Here is a 17,499-nt window from a genome sequence, read left to right as displayed (position 1 = left end):
TGGCTGTTGTAAATAGTGCTGCTGTGAACACTGGGGTGCCATGTATCTTTCAAATTAGCGTTTTCTTCCAGTATATACCCAGGAGTAGGATTGCTCGATCATGTGGTAACTGTATTTATAGTTTTTTTTAAGAAACTTTCATACTGTTTTCCATAGTGATAGCTCTGATTTACATTCCCAGCAGCAGTGTAGGAGGGTTCCTTTTTCTCCACACCATCTCCAGCATTTATTATTTGTAGACTTTCTGATGATGGCCATTCTGACTGGTGTGAGCTGACACCTCATTGTAGTTTTGATCTGCATTTCTCTAATAATTAGACATGTTAAGCATCTTTTCATGTGCCTGTTGGCCATGTGTATGTCTTCTTTGGAGAAATGTCTGTTTTGGTCTTCTGCCCATTTTTTTGATTGGGTTATTTGGGTTTTTTTGGTATTGATCTGTATGAGCTCTCTGTATATTTTGGAAATTAATTCCTTGTGGGTCGCATCGTTTGCAAGTATTTTCTCCCAATTCTATAGGTTGTCTTTTCATTTTGTATATGGTTTCCTTTGCTGTGCAAAAACTTGTAAGTTTGATTAGGTCCCATTTATTTATTTTTGCTTTTATTTCTATTGCCTTGGGAGACTGAGCTAAGAAAACATTGGTATGATTTATGTCAGAGGATGTTTTGCCTGTATTCTTTTCTAGTTTTATGGTGTCTTATATTTAAGTCTTTAAGCCACTTTGAGTTTATTTTTGTGTATGGTGTGAGGGTGTATTTTAACTTCATTGATTTACAAGCAGTTGTCCAGCTTTCCCAACACCACTTGCTGAAGAGACTGTCTTTCTTTTCTCCATTGTATGTTCTTGCCTCCTTTGTTGAAGATTAATTGACCATATAGGTGTGTGGGTTTACTTCTGGGCTCTCTATTCTGTTCCAGTGATCCATATGTCTGTTTTTGTGCCCTAACCACACTTTTGATTACTGTAACTTTGTAGTATTATCTGAAGTCTGGGAGGGTTATGCCTCCAGCTTTGTTCCTTTCCCTCAGGATAGCTTTGGCAATTTGGGGTCTTTTATGGTTCCATATAAATTTGGATTATTTGTTCTAGTTCTGTGAAAAATGTCATGAGCGATTTGATAGGGATTGCATTAAATCTGTAGATTGTTTTGGGTAGTGTGGCCATTGTAACAATATTAATTCTTCCAATCCAAGAGCAAGGGATATCTTTCCATTTCTTTGAATCATATTCAGTTTCCTTTATCAATATTTTATAGTTATCAGCATATAAGTCTTTTTCCTCCTTGGTCAGGTTTATTCCTAAGTATTTCATCTTTTTGATGGGATTTTTAAAGGAATTTTTGGTTTACCTTCCCTTTCTAATACTTCATTGTTAGTGTAAAGAAATGCAACAGATTTCTGTATGTTAATCTTATATCCTGCTACCTTGCTGAATTCGTTTATCAGTTCTAATAGTTTTTGTGTGGAGTCGTTAGGGTTTTCTGTATATAGTATCATGTCATCTTCATATAATGACAGTTTTACCTCTTCCTTTCCAATTTGGATACCTTTTACTTCTTTTTCTTGTTTGATTGCTGTCCTTTGCCCATTTTTTAATCAAGTTGTTGTTGTTGAGTTGTAGATGTTCCATATGTATTTTGGATATTAACCCCTTATCAGATATATGATTTGCAGTTATCTTCTCCTATTCTTTAGGTTGCCTTTTCTCTGTGTTGATTGTTTCCTTTGATGCACAGAAATTTTTAAGTTTGTTGTACAGTAGTCCCCCCGTATCACGGGGATACATTCCAAGACACCCAGTGGATGCCTGAAACCGCAGGTAGTACTGAGCTCTATATATACTGTGTTTTTTCCTATATATACATACCTATGATAAAGTTTAATTTATACATTAGGCACAGTAAGAGTTTAACAACAACAATAATAACATAGAACAATTATAATGATACTGTAATAAAAGTTATATGAATGTGGCCTCTCTCAAAATATATTATTGTACTGTACTCACCTTCTTCCTTTGATGATGTGAGATGATAAAATGCCTAGTGATGAGTGAAGTGAGGTGAATGATGAAGGCATTATGAAGTAACATTAGGCTACCATTGACCCGATTATGCATTGGAAGGAGGATCATCTGCTTAGGGTGGATCATGGAACCATGACAGTATTGATTGTTGGGTGTAAGAAGCCCATTATGTCAATGGTTGGGGATCCTGGACAGGACAGAGCAGGACGGTGTGAGATTTCATCAAGCTACTCGGAATGATGCACAGTTTAAAACTTATGAATTGTTTATTTCCATTTAATATTTTAGGACCTGGTTAACCATGGAGTGGGGGCGTGGGGGAGTAACCAAAACTGCAGAAAGTGAAACTTTGGATAAAGGGGGACTACTGTAGTTCTATTTGTCTATTTTTAAATTTTATTGCCTGTGCTTTGGGTATCATATTCAAGAAACCCCTGCAAATCCAATGTTCTAAAGACTTCCCCCTATGTTTTCTTCCAGGATTTTAATAGTTTTAGGTCTTACATTTAAGTCTTTAAAACATTTTCAGGGAATTCCTTGGCAGTCCAGTGGTTAGGACTCCGTGCTTTCACTGCTATGGGCCTGGGTTCAGTCCCTGGTCAGGGAACTAAGATCCCGCAAGATGCACAGAGTGTCAATAACTAACTAACTAAATAAGTAAATAAATTTTCTGTCAGTTTTTGTATGTGGTAAGGGTCCATCTTCATTCTTTTGAATGTGGATATCCACTTTTTCCAGCACCATTTGTTGAAGACTGTCTTTTCCCTATTGTGTAGTCTTGGCACCCTTGTCAAAAATCATTTGCCCATACATACAAGAGTTTATTTCTGGGCTCTCCTCTGTTCCATTGGCCTATATATCTATCTTTATGCCAGCGAGCCTATAAGCCATGTGGTGTTGGACTAGAATTGGAGGTATCAATATGAACTCATGATTTTAGATACATACATACATACATACATACATACATACATACATAGTAAGTGCATGATAAAGAATGGAGGCATGTCAAAAGGAGGAGAACTAGGACTTGTTCTGAGGCACTTGGGGCTTAAAGATGGGAAGGAAGGTAGAGTCAGTGTTAAGATTCGAGGAGGGGGAAAGTATGCCATGAACAGGAAAACAATTCGTTTAGCGTGTTTAGGGGCCAATGAGAAGATGGTTTGGTTCGTATAAAAGAGGCATGAAATAAAAGATGTGGAGGACTTTTACTGTTAGACAGGGAGGTTAGGTACATTCAGTAGGGTATGGGAGAATGTTGAGGTTTTTGATGGAAGCAACCTTGCAATATAAGCTCAAATCTGAGTGAGGTGTGCAGGCTGCATTCGAGTTAGCAGAGTTAAGCACATGTACTTCTTTTGTGGTGATGTTTTGTTTACAGGCATGAGACTGTATGAGAGCTTGAACGAGCATGTTGTCAGTAGGGATGGAAAGAAAGGGTAGAGAGAGGGACTGTGTCAAGGAAGGATCTGGTGGCAGATTTAAAGGTGATTGCTATTGGTGCCCTGATGGCAGTGAGAATGGCGCCTCACGTCACGTCCCAGACGTCTCTCAGTTCAGGCCTCACTCTCACAAGCACTTCCTAACTGGAATGCCACCTCTATTTTTGCCACCTTCAGTTTTCATTGTCCACAGCGCTGCCAGATTGATAATTTTAATATGCAAATTAGACCATGTCACTCTCATGCTTGAAATTCTTCAGGGGCTCCCCATTGTCATAAAGGCCATTCACACTCCTTGGGATGGGATCCAAAACTTTTGCCATTTCCTCTTCCCCTGTCAGCCCACTGTTCTAGACACATTGAAACCAGTTTCCCAGTTTTTTTTTCCCAGTTTTTTTCCCCCTTTTCATGCTTAAGTGCCTTTGTTAGTGTCTTTCCACTTTTAGGATGTCCTTATCTTTCTCTATTTGACAAACTAATTACTATTCTTTAAGATCTAAACTCCTTAAGGAGTTCTTCCCTGATTTTTTCATTCATACCCTTTGGTGGTGACATAAGCCATGTATTTATACAGCTAAATACAAATCTGTCTTTTTTGCCAGATTTTTGAGCTTCATGGAGTCAGGGATAAGTTATAATAAATGCTCAACAGTGATGATAATAATAATTACTGCTTATTGAGCACTTACCTTATGCCATTTATCTGTCCAAGTGTTATATTTGGACTAACTCATTTAATCTTTGTAATAACCTTATGGGATAGATTCTATTACTGTCTTCATTTTACAGATGAGAACACTGAGACTTAAAAAGGTTAAGTAACTTGTTGAAAGTCATATGGTTTAATAGACAGCAAAGTTCAGAGTTGAACCTGGACGTTCTGGCTCTGGAGTCCATGTGCTTTAATTTCATATGTCACAGTTGTTTACCATGATATTCTCTAAATGGTGTCTTTTTGTTTGTTTGTTTTATTTTGTTTTGTTTTTTTGTGGTATGCGGGCTTCTCACTGTTGCAGCCTCTCCCACTGCGGAGCACAGGCTCCGGACGCACAGGCTCAGCGGCCATGGCTCATGGGCCCAGCTGCTCAGCGGCATGTGGGACCTTCCCGGACCGGGTCACGAACCTGTGTCCCCTGCATCGGCAGGCAGATTCCCAACCACTGCGCTACCAGGGAAGCCCAATGGTGTCTTTTGATGAACCCAATTGTTAAGTTTGATGTAGTTTAATTTATGTCATTGTCTTTATATCTTGTCTAAGTTTTGTACCCTGTTTAAGAAGCTTTCTTCTATCCCAAAGTTATGACGATATTCTCCTGTTTTACCTTCTGGAAGATGTATTGTTTTTCTTTCATATTTAAGAATTAAGTAATCACCTGGAATTGATTTTTATGTATAGTACAAGGTTGGGTCAAGTTTCATTTATCCCCCCATATTGTCCTAGCACCACTTATTGAAAGATTGTTCCTTATTGTTCTTTGGAACCACACTTATCACAAACCAAGTGTCCATTTTTATGAGTGGGTCTGTTTCTGGGCTCTGTTCTGTTTCATTGGTTTGCTATTTACCCTAGCTCCAGTACCACTTTTTCTTAATTGTTGTAGCTTTATAGTAAGACTTTATATGTGATAGAGTAAATCCTCTAAGAATGCTTCTCTCTTTTCAAGAAAGCCTTTGATATTTTTTACCTTTCGTACCATTTTGTCTTTGTATTTTATTGTATTGGAGTTTTTTTGGTTGTTTTTGGGGGGCCGCACTGCATGGCCTGCAGGATCTTTAGTTCCCCAACCAGGGATTGAACCCATGGCCCCGGCAGTGGAAGTGTGGAGTCGTAACCACTGAACCACCAGGGAATTCCCTGTATTTGTATTTTAGAATTAGCTTGTCAAATTACCCAGAATGTGTTTTGGACTTTTAATTTGCATTGCATTTAATCTATAGATTAATTCTGTTATAGTATTGAATCTTCCAACCCATGAAACAGTATTTCTGTTAATTTATGTCTTCTTTGATTTATTATAATAATGTCTTTAAAATACAGTTTTTAAAAATTTGAAATAATCTCACACAAAAAAGTTGCAAATACAGTACAAAGAACTTTGCCCCCCACCCCAGAACTGTTTGAAAGTAAGTTGTTAACTGGATGTCCCATCACCCCTGAATGTTTTATTATTATATATTTCCTGCAAACAAGGAAGTTTTCCTGTATACACACTATGCAACCATTAAAATCAGGAAATTAACACTGATGCATTAATACCATCTAATCCTTAGACTCTATTCAGGTTTTGCCAGTTGTCCCAATAATGTCTTTTATAGAAAAAGAATCTGGTTCAGAATCACATTTTGCATTTAGCTGTCATGTCTCTGTAGCCTCCTTCAGTCTGGAACAGTTCCTCAGTCTTCCCTTGACTTTTATGTCCTTGACACTTTTAAAGATTATAGGCTAATTATTTTGTAGAATGTCTCTCAGTTTGTTTTTTCCTGATGTTTCTTCATGATTCAGATTATATATCTGGCCTGAATATCATGGCAGTGATTCTGTATTTTTATCACAGAATTTCAATTTGTCCCATAACTGATGACATTTACTGTGATAACATGATTGAGATGGTATCTGCCAGGCTTTTGTTGTTAAATTTTGTCTTTTTCCCTTAATATTTTGTAGGGAGGTATTTTGAAGCTATGCTGAATCCCATTCCTCAACGAACTTTCAATTTATGTGTATCAGTAGTAACTCATGGTTTCCTGTTTTACTCAACGGATTATAATTCTTTACTATCATTATTTATTTTAATGCTCAAATTTTCCTTGATTTGGCCAGTAGGATTTTCTTTAAGCTGACTTCTGTGTTCTCTTGACATGTTCCTATCATTCTCTGAGTATTTTCTTCCTTACTTTCTAGCCCAAAAAAGATGTTCCAGACTAATTTTCTATCTTCCCTGTCCTAGTCTGGGAATAAACCATTTTTCCAAGGACCCTTAGTTCCTGTTAATGGAGAATAGTATTTAGAATCAATACCTGCTGCTAGGTGTACTTATTGCTGTTGGCTGTCATGGTGCCCAGGCCCTCTCAAGAGCTAGGAAACGTATGAATGTAATATACATGTGTACATAAATGTGTATTCATGTCCATATTTCCATATGTATTTATTTACATAAATATTGAAAACCATGAGTTCATACTGATACCTCTATTTCCAATCTAACATTACAGAAATCATTCTGGTTTTCTCCCTTACCACTTTTGTAACTATTAATATTTTCCAACAGTGAGAAACCCTTTATATATATGTACTCATTTGATCAATCCTTCTGTATGTAATTAGTTTCCCATCATCACCCACTTCCTTGTGCGCATGTCACCCTCATTACACTCAGCCTGGTAAACTTTGTGCCAGGCTGACCCCGCCCCCGACAATGTGGACTCCTTCCTCACCTTTCTTGGGCTCTGACTCTCCATGCTGCACTTTTCCACTGTGTAGTTTCCCTCTTCATCCTGCTGGCTTTGATAACCCGTGCAAGCTTGTCCCTTGGCTTGATGTATGCCCTCCTTGTGTTGCTCAGGCTCTGATGTCCTGAGTTGACCCATTTGGTACAATACTTTTAACTAAAACACAGAGCTCATTTGATTTTTCCCTTCTAATGCCCCCTTTCTGTTCCAGAGTTCAATCTAAGATCCCATATTGCATTTAGTTATGACAGTTCCTTGTTCTTTTCTTGTCTTTCGTGACTTTGACATTTTTGTTGAGTATTAGTTATTTTGTAGATTGTCTCTCAGTTTGGGTTTATCTGATGTTTTCTCATGATTAGATTGAGATTGTGTGTTTTTTGCAAGACTACTACAGAAATGATGCTGTTTCCTTCTCAGTGGGTCATATTGTGGGGGGGGATGGTATGCATCAAGAAATTTGTTACTGGTGATGTTAACCTTGATTACTGGGTTAAGGTGGTGTCTGCCAGACTTCTCCATCATGAAAGTACTGTTCTTCCCTTCATAGTTGATAAATATATTGGGGGAGATAACTTTGAGACTCTGCTAATATCCTGTTTCTCCTCAAACTTTTGCCCACTGTTTTTAGCTATCAGTATGCCATTGGTGTATCTTGCCTGCAGTAATTATTGCTGTCGTGTTTGTCTAAAGGTGATTTAAAAATTTCTTTCATCCCTACAATACTTATGAATTGTAACTCTTCTGAAGAAAGAGCTGTGCCTTCTTCCCTATTTATTTACTTCTTCAAGTAATTTATTTATATCAATATTGCACTCTTAGATATTTATTTTATTCTATGAATTATAATTCAGTACTATCAGTTATTCTGTTGCTCACATTCTTTAGGCTTTGGTTATTGGAACTCCTTCAGGTTGGCTCCTGTTTCCTTTTGACGTGCCCCCATTCTTTTTCAGGCACTTCCTATGTATGTATGTATCTGTCTATCTATCTAAAACCCTGAGTTCATATTGATACCTCCAATTCTAGTCCAACACCACATGGCTCATTCTAGCCTTCTCCCTTTCCTTATTTGTAATTTTTTTCCCTCGGACAGTGAGAAACCTGGTTCTCATAACCTACAATATATTCACTTGTTTGCTAAACTATACTCCTATGAAAACCAGATGTACAGTATTTGTGCAGTTTTTGTACAGTGTTTTTGTATGGTTATGTTTTGGTTTAGCCTTGCATTATCTAGTTAGAATACTGTTTTCAAAGTTAGTTGGGTTCAATTTTTTCTTCCTCATACCCTTCTTTGTGATTGTCTTATTCATTTGTAATACAGTTAGATTAATTTATTACTATTTATATTCTGTTCTGGCTTCCCCCACCCCATCCTGGTTGATTTAAAATTATTTGTTTAGGGGGAGCGTTTGTGAAATGTTACTGTGGTTCTCAAGAGTCTAGGTATATAAAAAACAATAAATTCAGAGAAGTGTTGCTACCTCTGTATCGCTACTAACTCATTCCTGTTTTCCCTGATTTCCATCCTTTCCCACTGTGCTTTGTAGGTAACCAGTCTCTTTAGTTTATAGTTCATCCTTCTTCTATTTATTTTGCACAAACAAGCAGATGCATGTATATTTTCTTATATCCTCTTCTTTCTTCTATTTTTTCATTTAATAGTGTATCTGAAAAAATCACTCAAAAGTGATCTTCCTTGTTCTCTTTTTTACACCTGCATTGTACTCCATAGTTTATTCAGCCATCTTCCTCTTAGTATTGAGGCTCTTTACAATATTTTGTAATTATAAGCAATGCTACAGTGAATAACCTTGTTCATATGTATTTTTATATTGTTGGATGTTGCTTGATTTTTTGCATACTCAATCAACCTTGTATTTCTGGAATACACTCAACTTCGACTTGACATATTACAATTTTATAAAGGACTTTTGCATGTATTTTACTGCACTAGAATTGCCTTAAATTCTTTTCTCTCATAATAGTCTTGTCAAGTTAATATCCAAGTTATGTTGACCTTACAAGAGTTGGGGAGTGTTCTTCTTTTTCTATTCTCTGGAATATTTTGTGTTAGATTGGCATTATTTCTTCCTTAAATGTTTGACAGAGTGCTCTGGTGAAACTTTCTGGGCCTGGAGTTTTCTTAGTGGGATGATTTTTCAATTATTTTTATATAGAGTATTTTTTTTAATTTTTATTTATTTATTTACGGCTGTGTTGGGTCTCTGTTTCTGTATGAGGGCTTTCTCTAGTTGTGGCAAGCAGGGGCCACTCTTCATCGCGGTGCGCGGGCCTCTCACTATCGCGGCCTCTCTTGTTGCGGAGCACAGGCTCCAGATGTGCAGACTCAGTAGTTGTGGCTCATGGGCCTAGTTGCTCCGCGGCATGTGGGATCTTCCCAGATCAGGGCTGGAACCCATGTCCCCTGCATTAGCAGGCAGATTCTCAACCACTGCGCCACAGGGAAGCCCCTATATAGAGTATTTTTAAATGTAAATTAGATAGCTAGTGGGAAGCTGCCGCATAGCACAGGGAGATCACCTCTGTGCTTTGTGACCACCTAGAGGGGTGGGATAGGGAGGGTGGGAGAGAGGGTGATGCAAGAGGGAAGAGATATGGGAACATATGTATATGTATAACTGATTCATTTTGTTGTAAAGGAAAAACTAACACTATTGTAAAACAGTTATACTCCAATAAAGATGTTGAAAAAATGTATGTATATATTTCATGTTATTTTAGTTACATATAAATTTATATTTATATCTTCCTGATTAATTGAACACTTGTATTTACAAAGTGAGCCTCTTGAAGACTTTTTGTGGTAATGTCTATTTTATGTGATTTAAATAACATCACCTTTTGGGAGTTAGTGTTTCTATGGTATATCTTTTTCTATACTCTTATTTTCAATATTTCTGTACCCTTATATTTAATAAGTATCTCTTGTAAGCATCATATAAAATCTTGTTTAAAAACCTTTCTTTTTTAGTTAGAGCATTTACTTCATTTACATTTAATTGAATTATTGATGTTTTTAGGCTTAAAAATTTACCATTTTACCATCTTTCCTTTTTGTTTTACATATTGTTTCTTTTTTCTCCTTTTTGTGAATTTTTGGATTATTTTTTATTATTGGATTGTAAAATTTTATTATTTTGGAAGTTAAACACTTAAAAAAAACCCTTTCAATGATTACTCTAAAAATTATGACAAAATCCTTCAGTTGTTAAAATCAAATGTTAATTGGTAAGTTTATCTTCTTTGCAAACAATGTAAGAACCTTGGAATTATTTAACTCCATTTCCCCTTTCCCAGTCTATTTGCAGTTGTTTTGCATTTTAATTTTGTATACATTTATTTAAAACCTCACAAGATATGATCATTTTATGTAGTCCATATTCACTTAGTTTTACCCATGTACTTATCATTTTTGTTACTCTACACTTTTTCCTGCTTCTACCACTTTCCATTAGACATTATTCTCTATGCATGGAGAATACCTTTACAAATTTTCTTTAATAAATGTATGCTGGTGACAAATTCTCTGATTTTTGTTTGTCTGAAAATGACTTTATTTCATATTAATTCCTGAAAGATATTTTTCAGTAAATTCTAGATTGGAAGTTATTTTCTTTTAGCCATTAAGTATAGTACCGTCTTGTCTTCTGGTCACCACGGTTTCTTTTGAGACCTAGCACAATTTAATTATCACTTTTTTGAAAGTAATCTGTCCTCCTTTCTCCCTCTGTTCTCCACCCCCCACCCCCACCGTGACTATTTTTAAGATATTTCCTCTGTCTTTGGTTTGCAGTAAATTTTGCTGGGATGTGCCTAGCTGTGGGGTTTTGTTTGTTTGTTTGTTTGTTTTTGATTTATTCTGCTTAGACTTCTTAGGACTTCTGAAATCTGTGGCTTAATGTCTTTCATCTGTTTTGAAAAATTCTTAGCCAGATAGTGTTTCTATTCCATTCTCTCTTTTGTCTCTTTTTCGTATTCCAATCACATGCACATTACACCCTCTTACTCTCTACGTTGCTCTTTCTTCTATGTTTTCTATCTCTTTGACTCATTGTCTTTTGTTCTGAAGAGTTTCTTCTGATCTCTCTTCCAGTTCTCTCACAGTTTCTTAGTTGATTTAATCTGCTGTAAGACTCATCCATTGAGTTCTTAATTTTGCTTATTATGTTTTTCAATTTTACAATTTATATTCAATTATTTTAAAAACCTATATCATTTATAAAATGGTTTCTAAGTCTCTTTCAAAATTTCCAGTCTTTTGTTGAATGTATTAAGCATAGTTACTTTTAAAGTGCAGGATTGTTTGTTCAGATATCCGGAGCTCTTGTTCATCTGTTTCTATGTCATTTGATTTTCATTTATGTGTGCTTGTCTCCTTGTATATCTTTGGTTATCTTTGCTTATGTGCTAGACATTGTATTTAAAATTGTTTCTAGAAATAATTTGGCAGCTGAGATTATGTTATCTTTCTACAGAAAAGATTTTCATTTGCTTTTGCTAGCTCGGTGCTTAGAGTCACTAAAAACCTGGGGGAGTTTTAATCCATTTCAGGCATCAAGATTTTTCTGACCACCCACATGACTGAGCAATTATTTTAATTATTTTATTCTTAATTCCAAGGTGCAGCCCTTTGAGGTCCCAATCAAAACTTGAGCTATTTGCCAGAGCCACCACTCTTGGTGGGCCCTGGTCTCCAATTTTTGGCCTGATAAGACTTCTTTTTTTTTTTTTTTTTTTATAGAGTTTATTTTTTAGAGTAGTTTTAAGTTCACAGAAGAATTGAGCAGAAGGTACATAGAGTTCCCATATGCCCCCTGCCCACACATACTGACAAGGCTTTTAAGAAATTGCTCAATCTACAACTCCTCTCCTGGAATGTACAATGCCTCCAGGAGGAAAGTGGCCCTATATACCAGGCATGTCTTCTAGATGTTTGTCTTTTCCTAGATTTTGGCCTGTTAATTCTTTACTACCTTGTTGTTTTCTGATACCTTCAAAACAGTTATTTTTAATAATTATTTTAGCTTTTCTGTTTATTCTCAGTGGGAAGGTAGCCTGCTATTATTGAACACATTTACTCCCTTTGATATAAATGGCTGTATTTTTGGAAAGGAAAGAAAGATAAATCTATTAAGGAAATGGCACAACCAGAAACCTTTTCTATTAGCATCATGGTTTAAAATTTTTGCTTCCAAATATGGAGATATATTGTAGAAATTAAGGTTTTAATTTTTATAAACTTTTATTCCAGCTCGTGATGCTGATGAGCGAGAGAAGTGGATCCATGCTTTAGAAGAAACTATTCTTCGACATACTCTTCAGCTTCAAGTAAGAGTCTTTACATGGCTTCTGGATAGTTCATTAGGTTTTTTTTGTTTGTGTTCTTTTTTTTTTTAAATAACTGATAGAATGTAAGGAAAACTTTTAATTTCTGAGTTGTTTTTTTTTTGCCTTTACAGTGTTATAATATATAGTAAAGTTATAGTCATTTTCTTCTGCATAAAATACTGATTTTTGTCTAGAAACAAGACAGTGCAAGGCAATGTTGAAAGTGAAATGCTATGTTAAAATTAAAATGTGCCAAGTTCATTTTAAAAATTTAGTATCTATAGTTGGTTATTGGTATAGCCAAATTATATAATAATGTACAATAATAGATAAGTGCTGAGAAGTTGACCTACTTTTCTTTTTACAGGATTTGGCAGTTATCATGTGTGTTGGGTAGTACTCTCAGGGATGAAAGTGAAAGAAAAAACCCAAACTGGTTTAAAAGAAAAAAGCACGTCTAGCTTGGGTGTGGTTTGAAGTAGGCATTTAAACAATGTCATGAGGACCAAGATCCCTCATCTCTATTTCTAGGTCTTAGTTCTTCTGGGTTGGCTTCATTTTTAGATAGGTTCTCCCTTTGTGGTAGTAAGATGGTTGCAGCAATTTCAGCCTCCCATTGGTGGAACTCCAAGTCTATAGGAGGCTATTGCTCTTTCTGGATTAAGAGGATTAGTGCTGATACCTCAGCTTCAATCACTTTCCCAGTCCTAACCAATCACAATTTCATAGCCATATGTTCTTCCTCTGGAAATGGGATGTTATCTGCTTCATCAGAAACACATAGCTTATAGAGTAGAAGGTGGTCCCCCCAACCCCTTTGCCCCCAAGCAAAGTCAGAATTGGGAAAAAAAGATCCTAAGTAACAAAAACAACAAATGTCTACTCTACCATACTAATGATAGTTTTCTATGTTTATTCGCCACTGAAAGAGCTTGTATTGTGGCATATAGAGAGGATTTTATTTTATTTTGATTTACAGGTTTGAATCCTAGAAAGCTGATGTTTTATAGTCCTTTATCTCTACTTAACTTGTCCAGGAATTGGCTTGACTAGACAAGTTAGTATAGGACATCCCAGGTCCTATAGCAAACTCCCCATCACTTTGAAAGTTATTCAAACAGAGGCTTAAAAAACATTACATGAGGAAGTTGTTATTAAGAGACTGTAAGAAATGAATATGGAGTTGAACTAGGAGATCTGTAAGTTACTCTGTAAGCTATGTTTTTTTAAAAGCAACTTCATAATTTCTATGAAGAAATTCTATGAATTCTTTTTAATGAATTTCTTCATAAGTTTCTTTTTAACTTAGGCAGTTTTATAAATGACTAGCATCATTTTAGCAAATTTGTGATCCAGTAAGAAGATAAGTATTTTAAGATTCAGATTAGACTGAATGTGGCAGATGAGATTCCCTCCACAGTTGGTTAGACTGATACTCAAGTCTCTATGTGATCTATTCTCAGACTGCCTTTCTAGACATTTCCACCACTGTACCCCCACAAAAACCTACTAGAGTACTGCCATTTACTTGCTTTCCTCTGAACACATCTTTTCATTTCTGGTCTCTACATTCTTGTACATGATGCTCTCTCTGTCTCTAGAGCTGTAATGCCATCTGCCTCCACTCTGCCTTTGCATTCTGCCTCTTTTCTTCAAAGCCCAGTTCAGAACTGACGTCTTCTGTGGAGCTTCCCCTGACCAACCCCTCCTCCCCCACCCCCCAAACTCAGTGATCTCTTTCCTTTGAATGTCATACTCCTTGTACAGTTCACTGAGTCCTTACCGTATTCTTCTTGTTATCCTTTAAAGTATATATAATTCCCACCTCGTCGGTTAGGATGCAGACTCCTTAAGGTCAGGTACTTAATTTGATCCAGTTTTGGAATATGTGAGCTTTTGCTTTGAAGAGAATTTACATGTCTTTGGGAATAACATGAAGAAAAAGATAACTTTGGGAAGTCTTAGACTCTGATAGCTTTGATATTTTAAAATAGGTGTAATAAAATGGGAAGTCTTAGATTCTGATAGCTTTGATATTTTAAAATAGGTGTAATGAAAAGAGTTATTTATATATATATATTTTCTAAAGTTAATACATGCAGAAGATAGGACATTTAGAAGTATGTAATTAAATGTTAATTTGATTGGCAAAAAAAGTAAAGATTTTCTTCCCAGAGATGGTGAAGGACTTGACTCTGGAACCAGAATGTCTTGGTTTGTATCCCAGTGCCACCACTTATTCTTGACATTACTCTGAGTTCCAATGTCCTCATCTATAAAATGAAGATAATAAAAGTACCTAATTTACAGGGTTGTTTTGATGAGTAAATGAGTTAAATGTAAATTTGCTGAAATAATGCCTAGCTATAGTAATAACTTGGCAAATTTTAAGCCATTATTAATGCAACTACTACTCTTACCATTCCCACCCCCTGTACATTCTAAATGGTGCTCTCAATGGCATTCTAAATGGTACTCGATAAATGTTAGCTAAATAAAGAAATAATTGAAGGAATTAATGAACAAACACATGATGTATAGTTTGCTTTTTTTTTTTTTTTTTTTCGTGGTTTTTGTGGTATGCGGGCCTCTCACTGCCGTGGCCTCTCCCGTTGCGGGGCACAGGCTCCGGATGCGCAGGCTCAGCGGCCATGGCTCACGGGCCCAGCCGCTCCGCGGCACGTGGGATCTTCCCGGACCGGGGCACGAACCCGTATCCCCTGCATCGTCAGGCGGATTCTCAGCCACTGCGCCACCAGGAAAGCCCTAGTTTGCTTTTATATTGCTCTTTATTGAGAACTTTGAGATGTATTGTTTTCCCTGGCCTCATTAGATTTTATTTTTGTATCATGTAGGAAAATAGATGTGTTTTGTTTTTCTCCCTTGAAGCCCTTTGTTTCCCAAAGGAAATGATTGCAATATAGTTGTGTCACTGCTTCCACAGGTAAAATGGTATGAAGTAGCCAGTTACTTGGGGTTCCTACAACAAAGGAAAATTCCGCTAAGGAATGTTGCCAATGTTGTTCCTGTTACTGAGGGCAGACAAATTTCTGGCTCCTAAATTGGAATTTAGGATTCAAGGATTCATTTTTTTAAATAAACTTTGTTGTAATAGTGGTGGCCTTGGGAAACAACTAAAAACAAATGATCCAATTTTATAGATGCTAAAGATTATTCCTTTAACTGCCAAAATTTTATTTTAACTGTGTTTTTATGGAAATCTTTTAGAACTTATATTTTCCTGCCTTCTCTTTATAAAAATAAAGTTTAAAACTTAAAAAAAAAATAGTGCATGCTCAATTCAGAACATATAGAGAATACAGAAAAATTATTTATTTGATAAATATTTATCAGACACTTAATGTGTTCCATGCACTATACTAGTTGTAGAGGATATAATTGTGAATAAATGACATATTGTCCTTGTCTTTATGGAGCTCAGCCTAGTATAAAGAAGAAAATAAAAATCATGGGAATTGAATTTTTAAAAAACTACAGTAATGTCATAAGCAAGTCATGCTTCCAAAAAACATTTAGCTATGTAGAAGTATATAAAATAAAAGCAATAGTTTTTCCTACACCCCTTCTATAGAGAAAAACATAGAGTTCCAGTTTGTTAACATCCTAATCCTAATGTAAAGTTAGTGTGCCTAAAAGCTGGAACATTTAAAATGAAGAGTAATCACACAATACAAAGCCGTTTTATCCGTCTTGTGGCAACGAGCTCTGTACTTCTAACCAGTTTTGGCAACTCACGTGGTTTCAATGAACCCTGTAAGTTGTTTCAGAAGAAAGTTAAGTGACAAATGCAGAATTTAACTGTAAAAATTAGGGCAATAGCACCTTTCTCATATAATTTAAAAATTGGATGGTACTAAAAGATTTATAATAGAAAAACATTAGCCTTCTGCCCCTCTGCTTTCTCTGTTCTCCTTGTTAGACTACCCATTTTCAACCTTTTAAGCTGTGTATACTGCTATTTTTGTAGCGTAGTACCTGGCATTTCATTCATTCATTAGACATTTATTAAGCAGTTAATACATGCCAGTCTCTGTGTGAGGAGATGCTAAAGATACAGTGATGAATAAGCAGTATGCTATCATAATCATTGTGGGGTTGTGTAGAGGGTATTCATTCCTAATCTTGAACCAAATATTTTTTTGTTTGTTTCATAATGCATTAAGAATTGCAAATAATTTATATAGAAACTTCTGGAACATGGTGGTCCTGATCACAAGTTAGGGACTGCTTCTACTATATGCCAAATGGTATATTTATTCCATCTGGCTAAATTTTCTATGTGAAACTTTATTGGCTGATTTTTTTTTTTTTTAAATAAATTTATTTATTTATTTATGGCTGCGTTGGGTCTTAGTTGCTGCATGCGGGCTTTCTCTAGTTGCTGCGAGCCGGGGCTACTCTTTGTTGCGGTGCGCAGGCTTCTCATTGCAGTTGCTTCTCTTTGCAGTTGCTTCTCTTGTTGCAGAGCACAGGCTCTAGGCGTGTGGGCTTCAGTAGTTGCAGCATACAGGCTCAGTAGTTGTGGCTCACAGGCTCTAGAGCACAGGCTCAGTAGTTGTGGAGCACAGGCTTAGTTGCTCTGCAGCATGTGGTATCTTCCTGGACCAGGGGTTGAACCCGTGTCCCCTGCATTGGCAGGCGGATTCTTAACCACTGCGCCACCAGGGAAGTCCCTATTGGCTGATTTTAATTTTGAGACTTCTGGGTACTGGTCAGACAAAATAGTGGAGCTACATATCCTGCTTCCAAGAGTTGTCTTTTAATGTTGTCTGCTCTAATCATTTGGCCTAAGTTGCTAGGCAAATTCCTAGGGAAACTATGCGGGTTTTTTCCCCTATTTTTGCTTCTTCTTTTCTTCTATTGTAATCAAAAGTATTTGTCATCTATCATCTAAAATGATATCAGAGTAGGATGTGATTTATAGGTAAACATTACTGGACTCTCCAGCAGAAATAATATTTTTGAAAGTAGTACATAAATTCTGTACAGTTAAAATGCTCTTTTCATCTGAATAGCTATAGGTAAAGTTGGCCTATGTTTTAGTCAATAGACTTCCTGTCATTTTTAAAGATCCCCCCTCACCCTGAACCTTAGTGTTTTGATTTTTCTCAGATTGTGTTTTATACATTTTTTTGTGAGATGCAGCAAGAGGGAAATTTGGAGGTGTGTTGTTATTTTTTTAAGTTTTTCTTGTTTTGTATTTGT

The 17,499-nt window shown here is 36.2% G+C and overlaps 1 protein-coding gene across 11 annotated transcripts in view; it reads left to right on the top strand.

Annotated features, from left to right (window-relative positions):
• Positions 1–17,499, top strand: part of OSBPL9 (oxysterol binding protein like 9) — a 177,604-nt gene that overhangs the window by 94,455 nt on the left and 65,650 nt on the right. For all 11 annotated transcript variants that reach the window (XM_059064077.2, XM_059064059.2, XM_059064067.2 and 8 more), the window contains one exon: positions 12,197–12,273. In XM_059064077.2, coding sequence (XP_058920060.1) covers positions 12,197–12,273 — 77 coding nt within the window. The remainder of the gene's footprint in view (positions 1–12,196; positions 12,274–17,499) is intronic.

The sequence above is a fragment of the Kogia breviceps genome, chromosome 1 (genome assembly GCF_026419965.1).
Source record: "Kogia breviceps isolate mKogBre1 chromosome 1, mKogBre1 haplotype 1, whole genome shotgun sequence".
Lineage (NCBI taxonomy): Eukaryota > Metazoa > Chordata > Mammalia > Artiodactyla > Physeteridae > Kogia > Kogia breviceps.
This window is presented reverse-complemented; position numbering and strand designations above follow the sequence as displayed.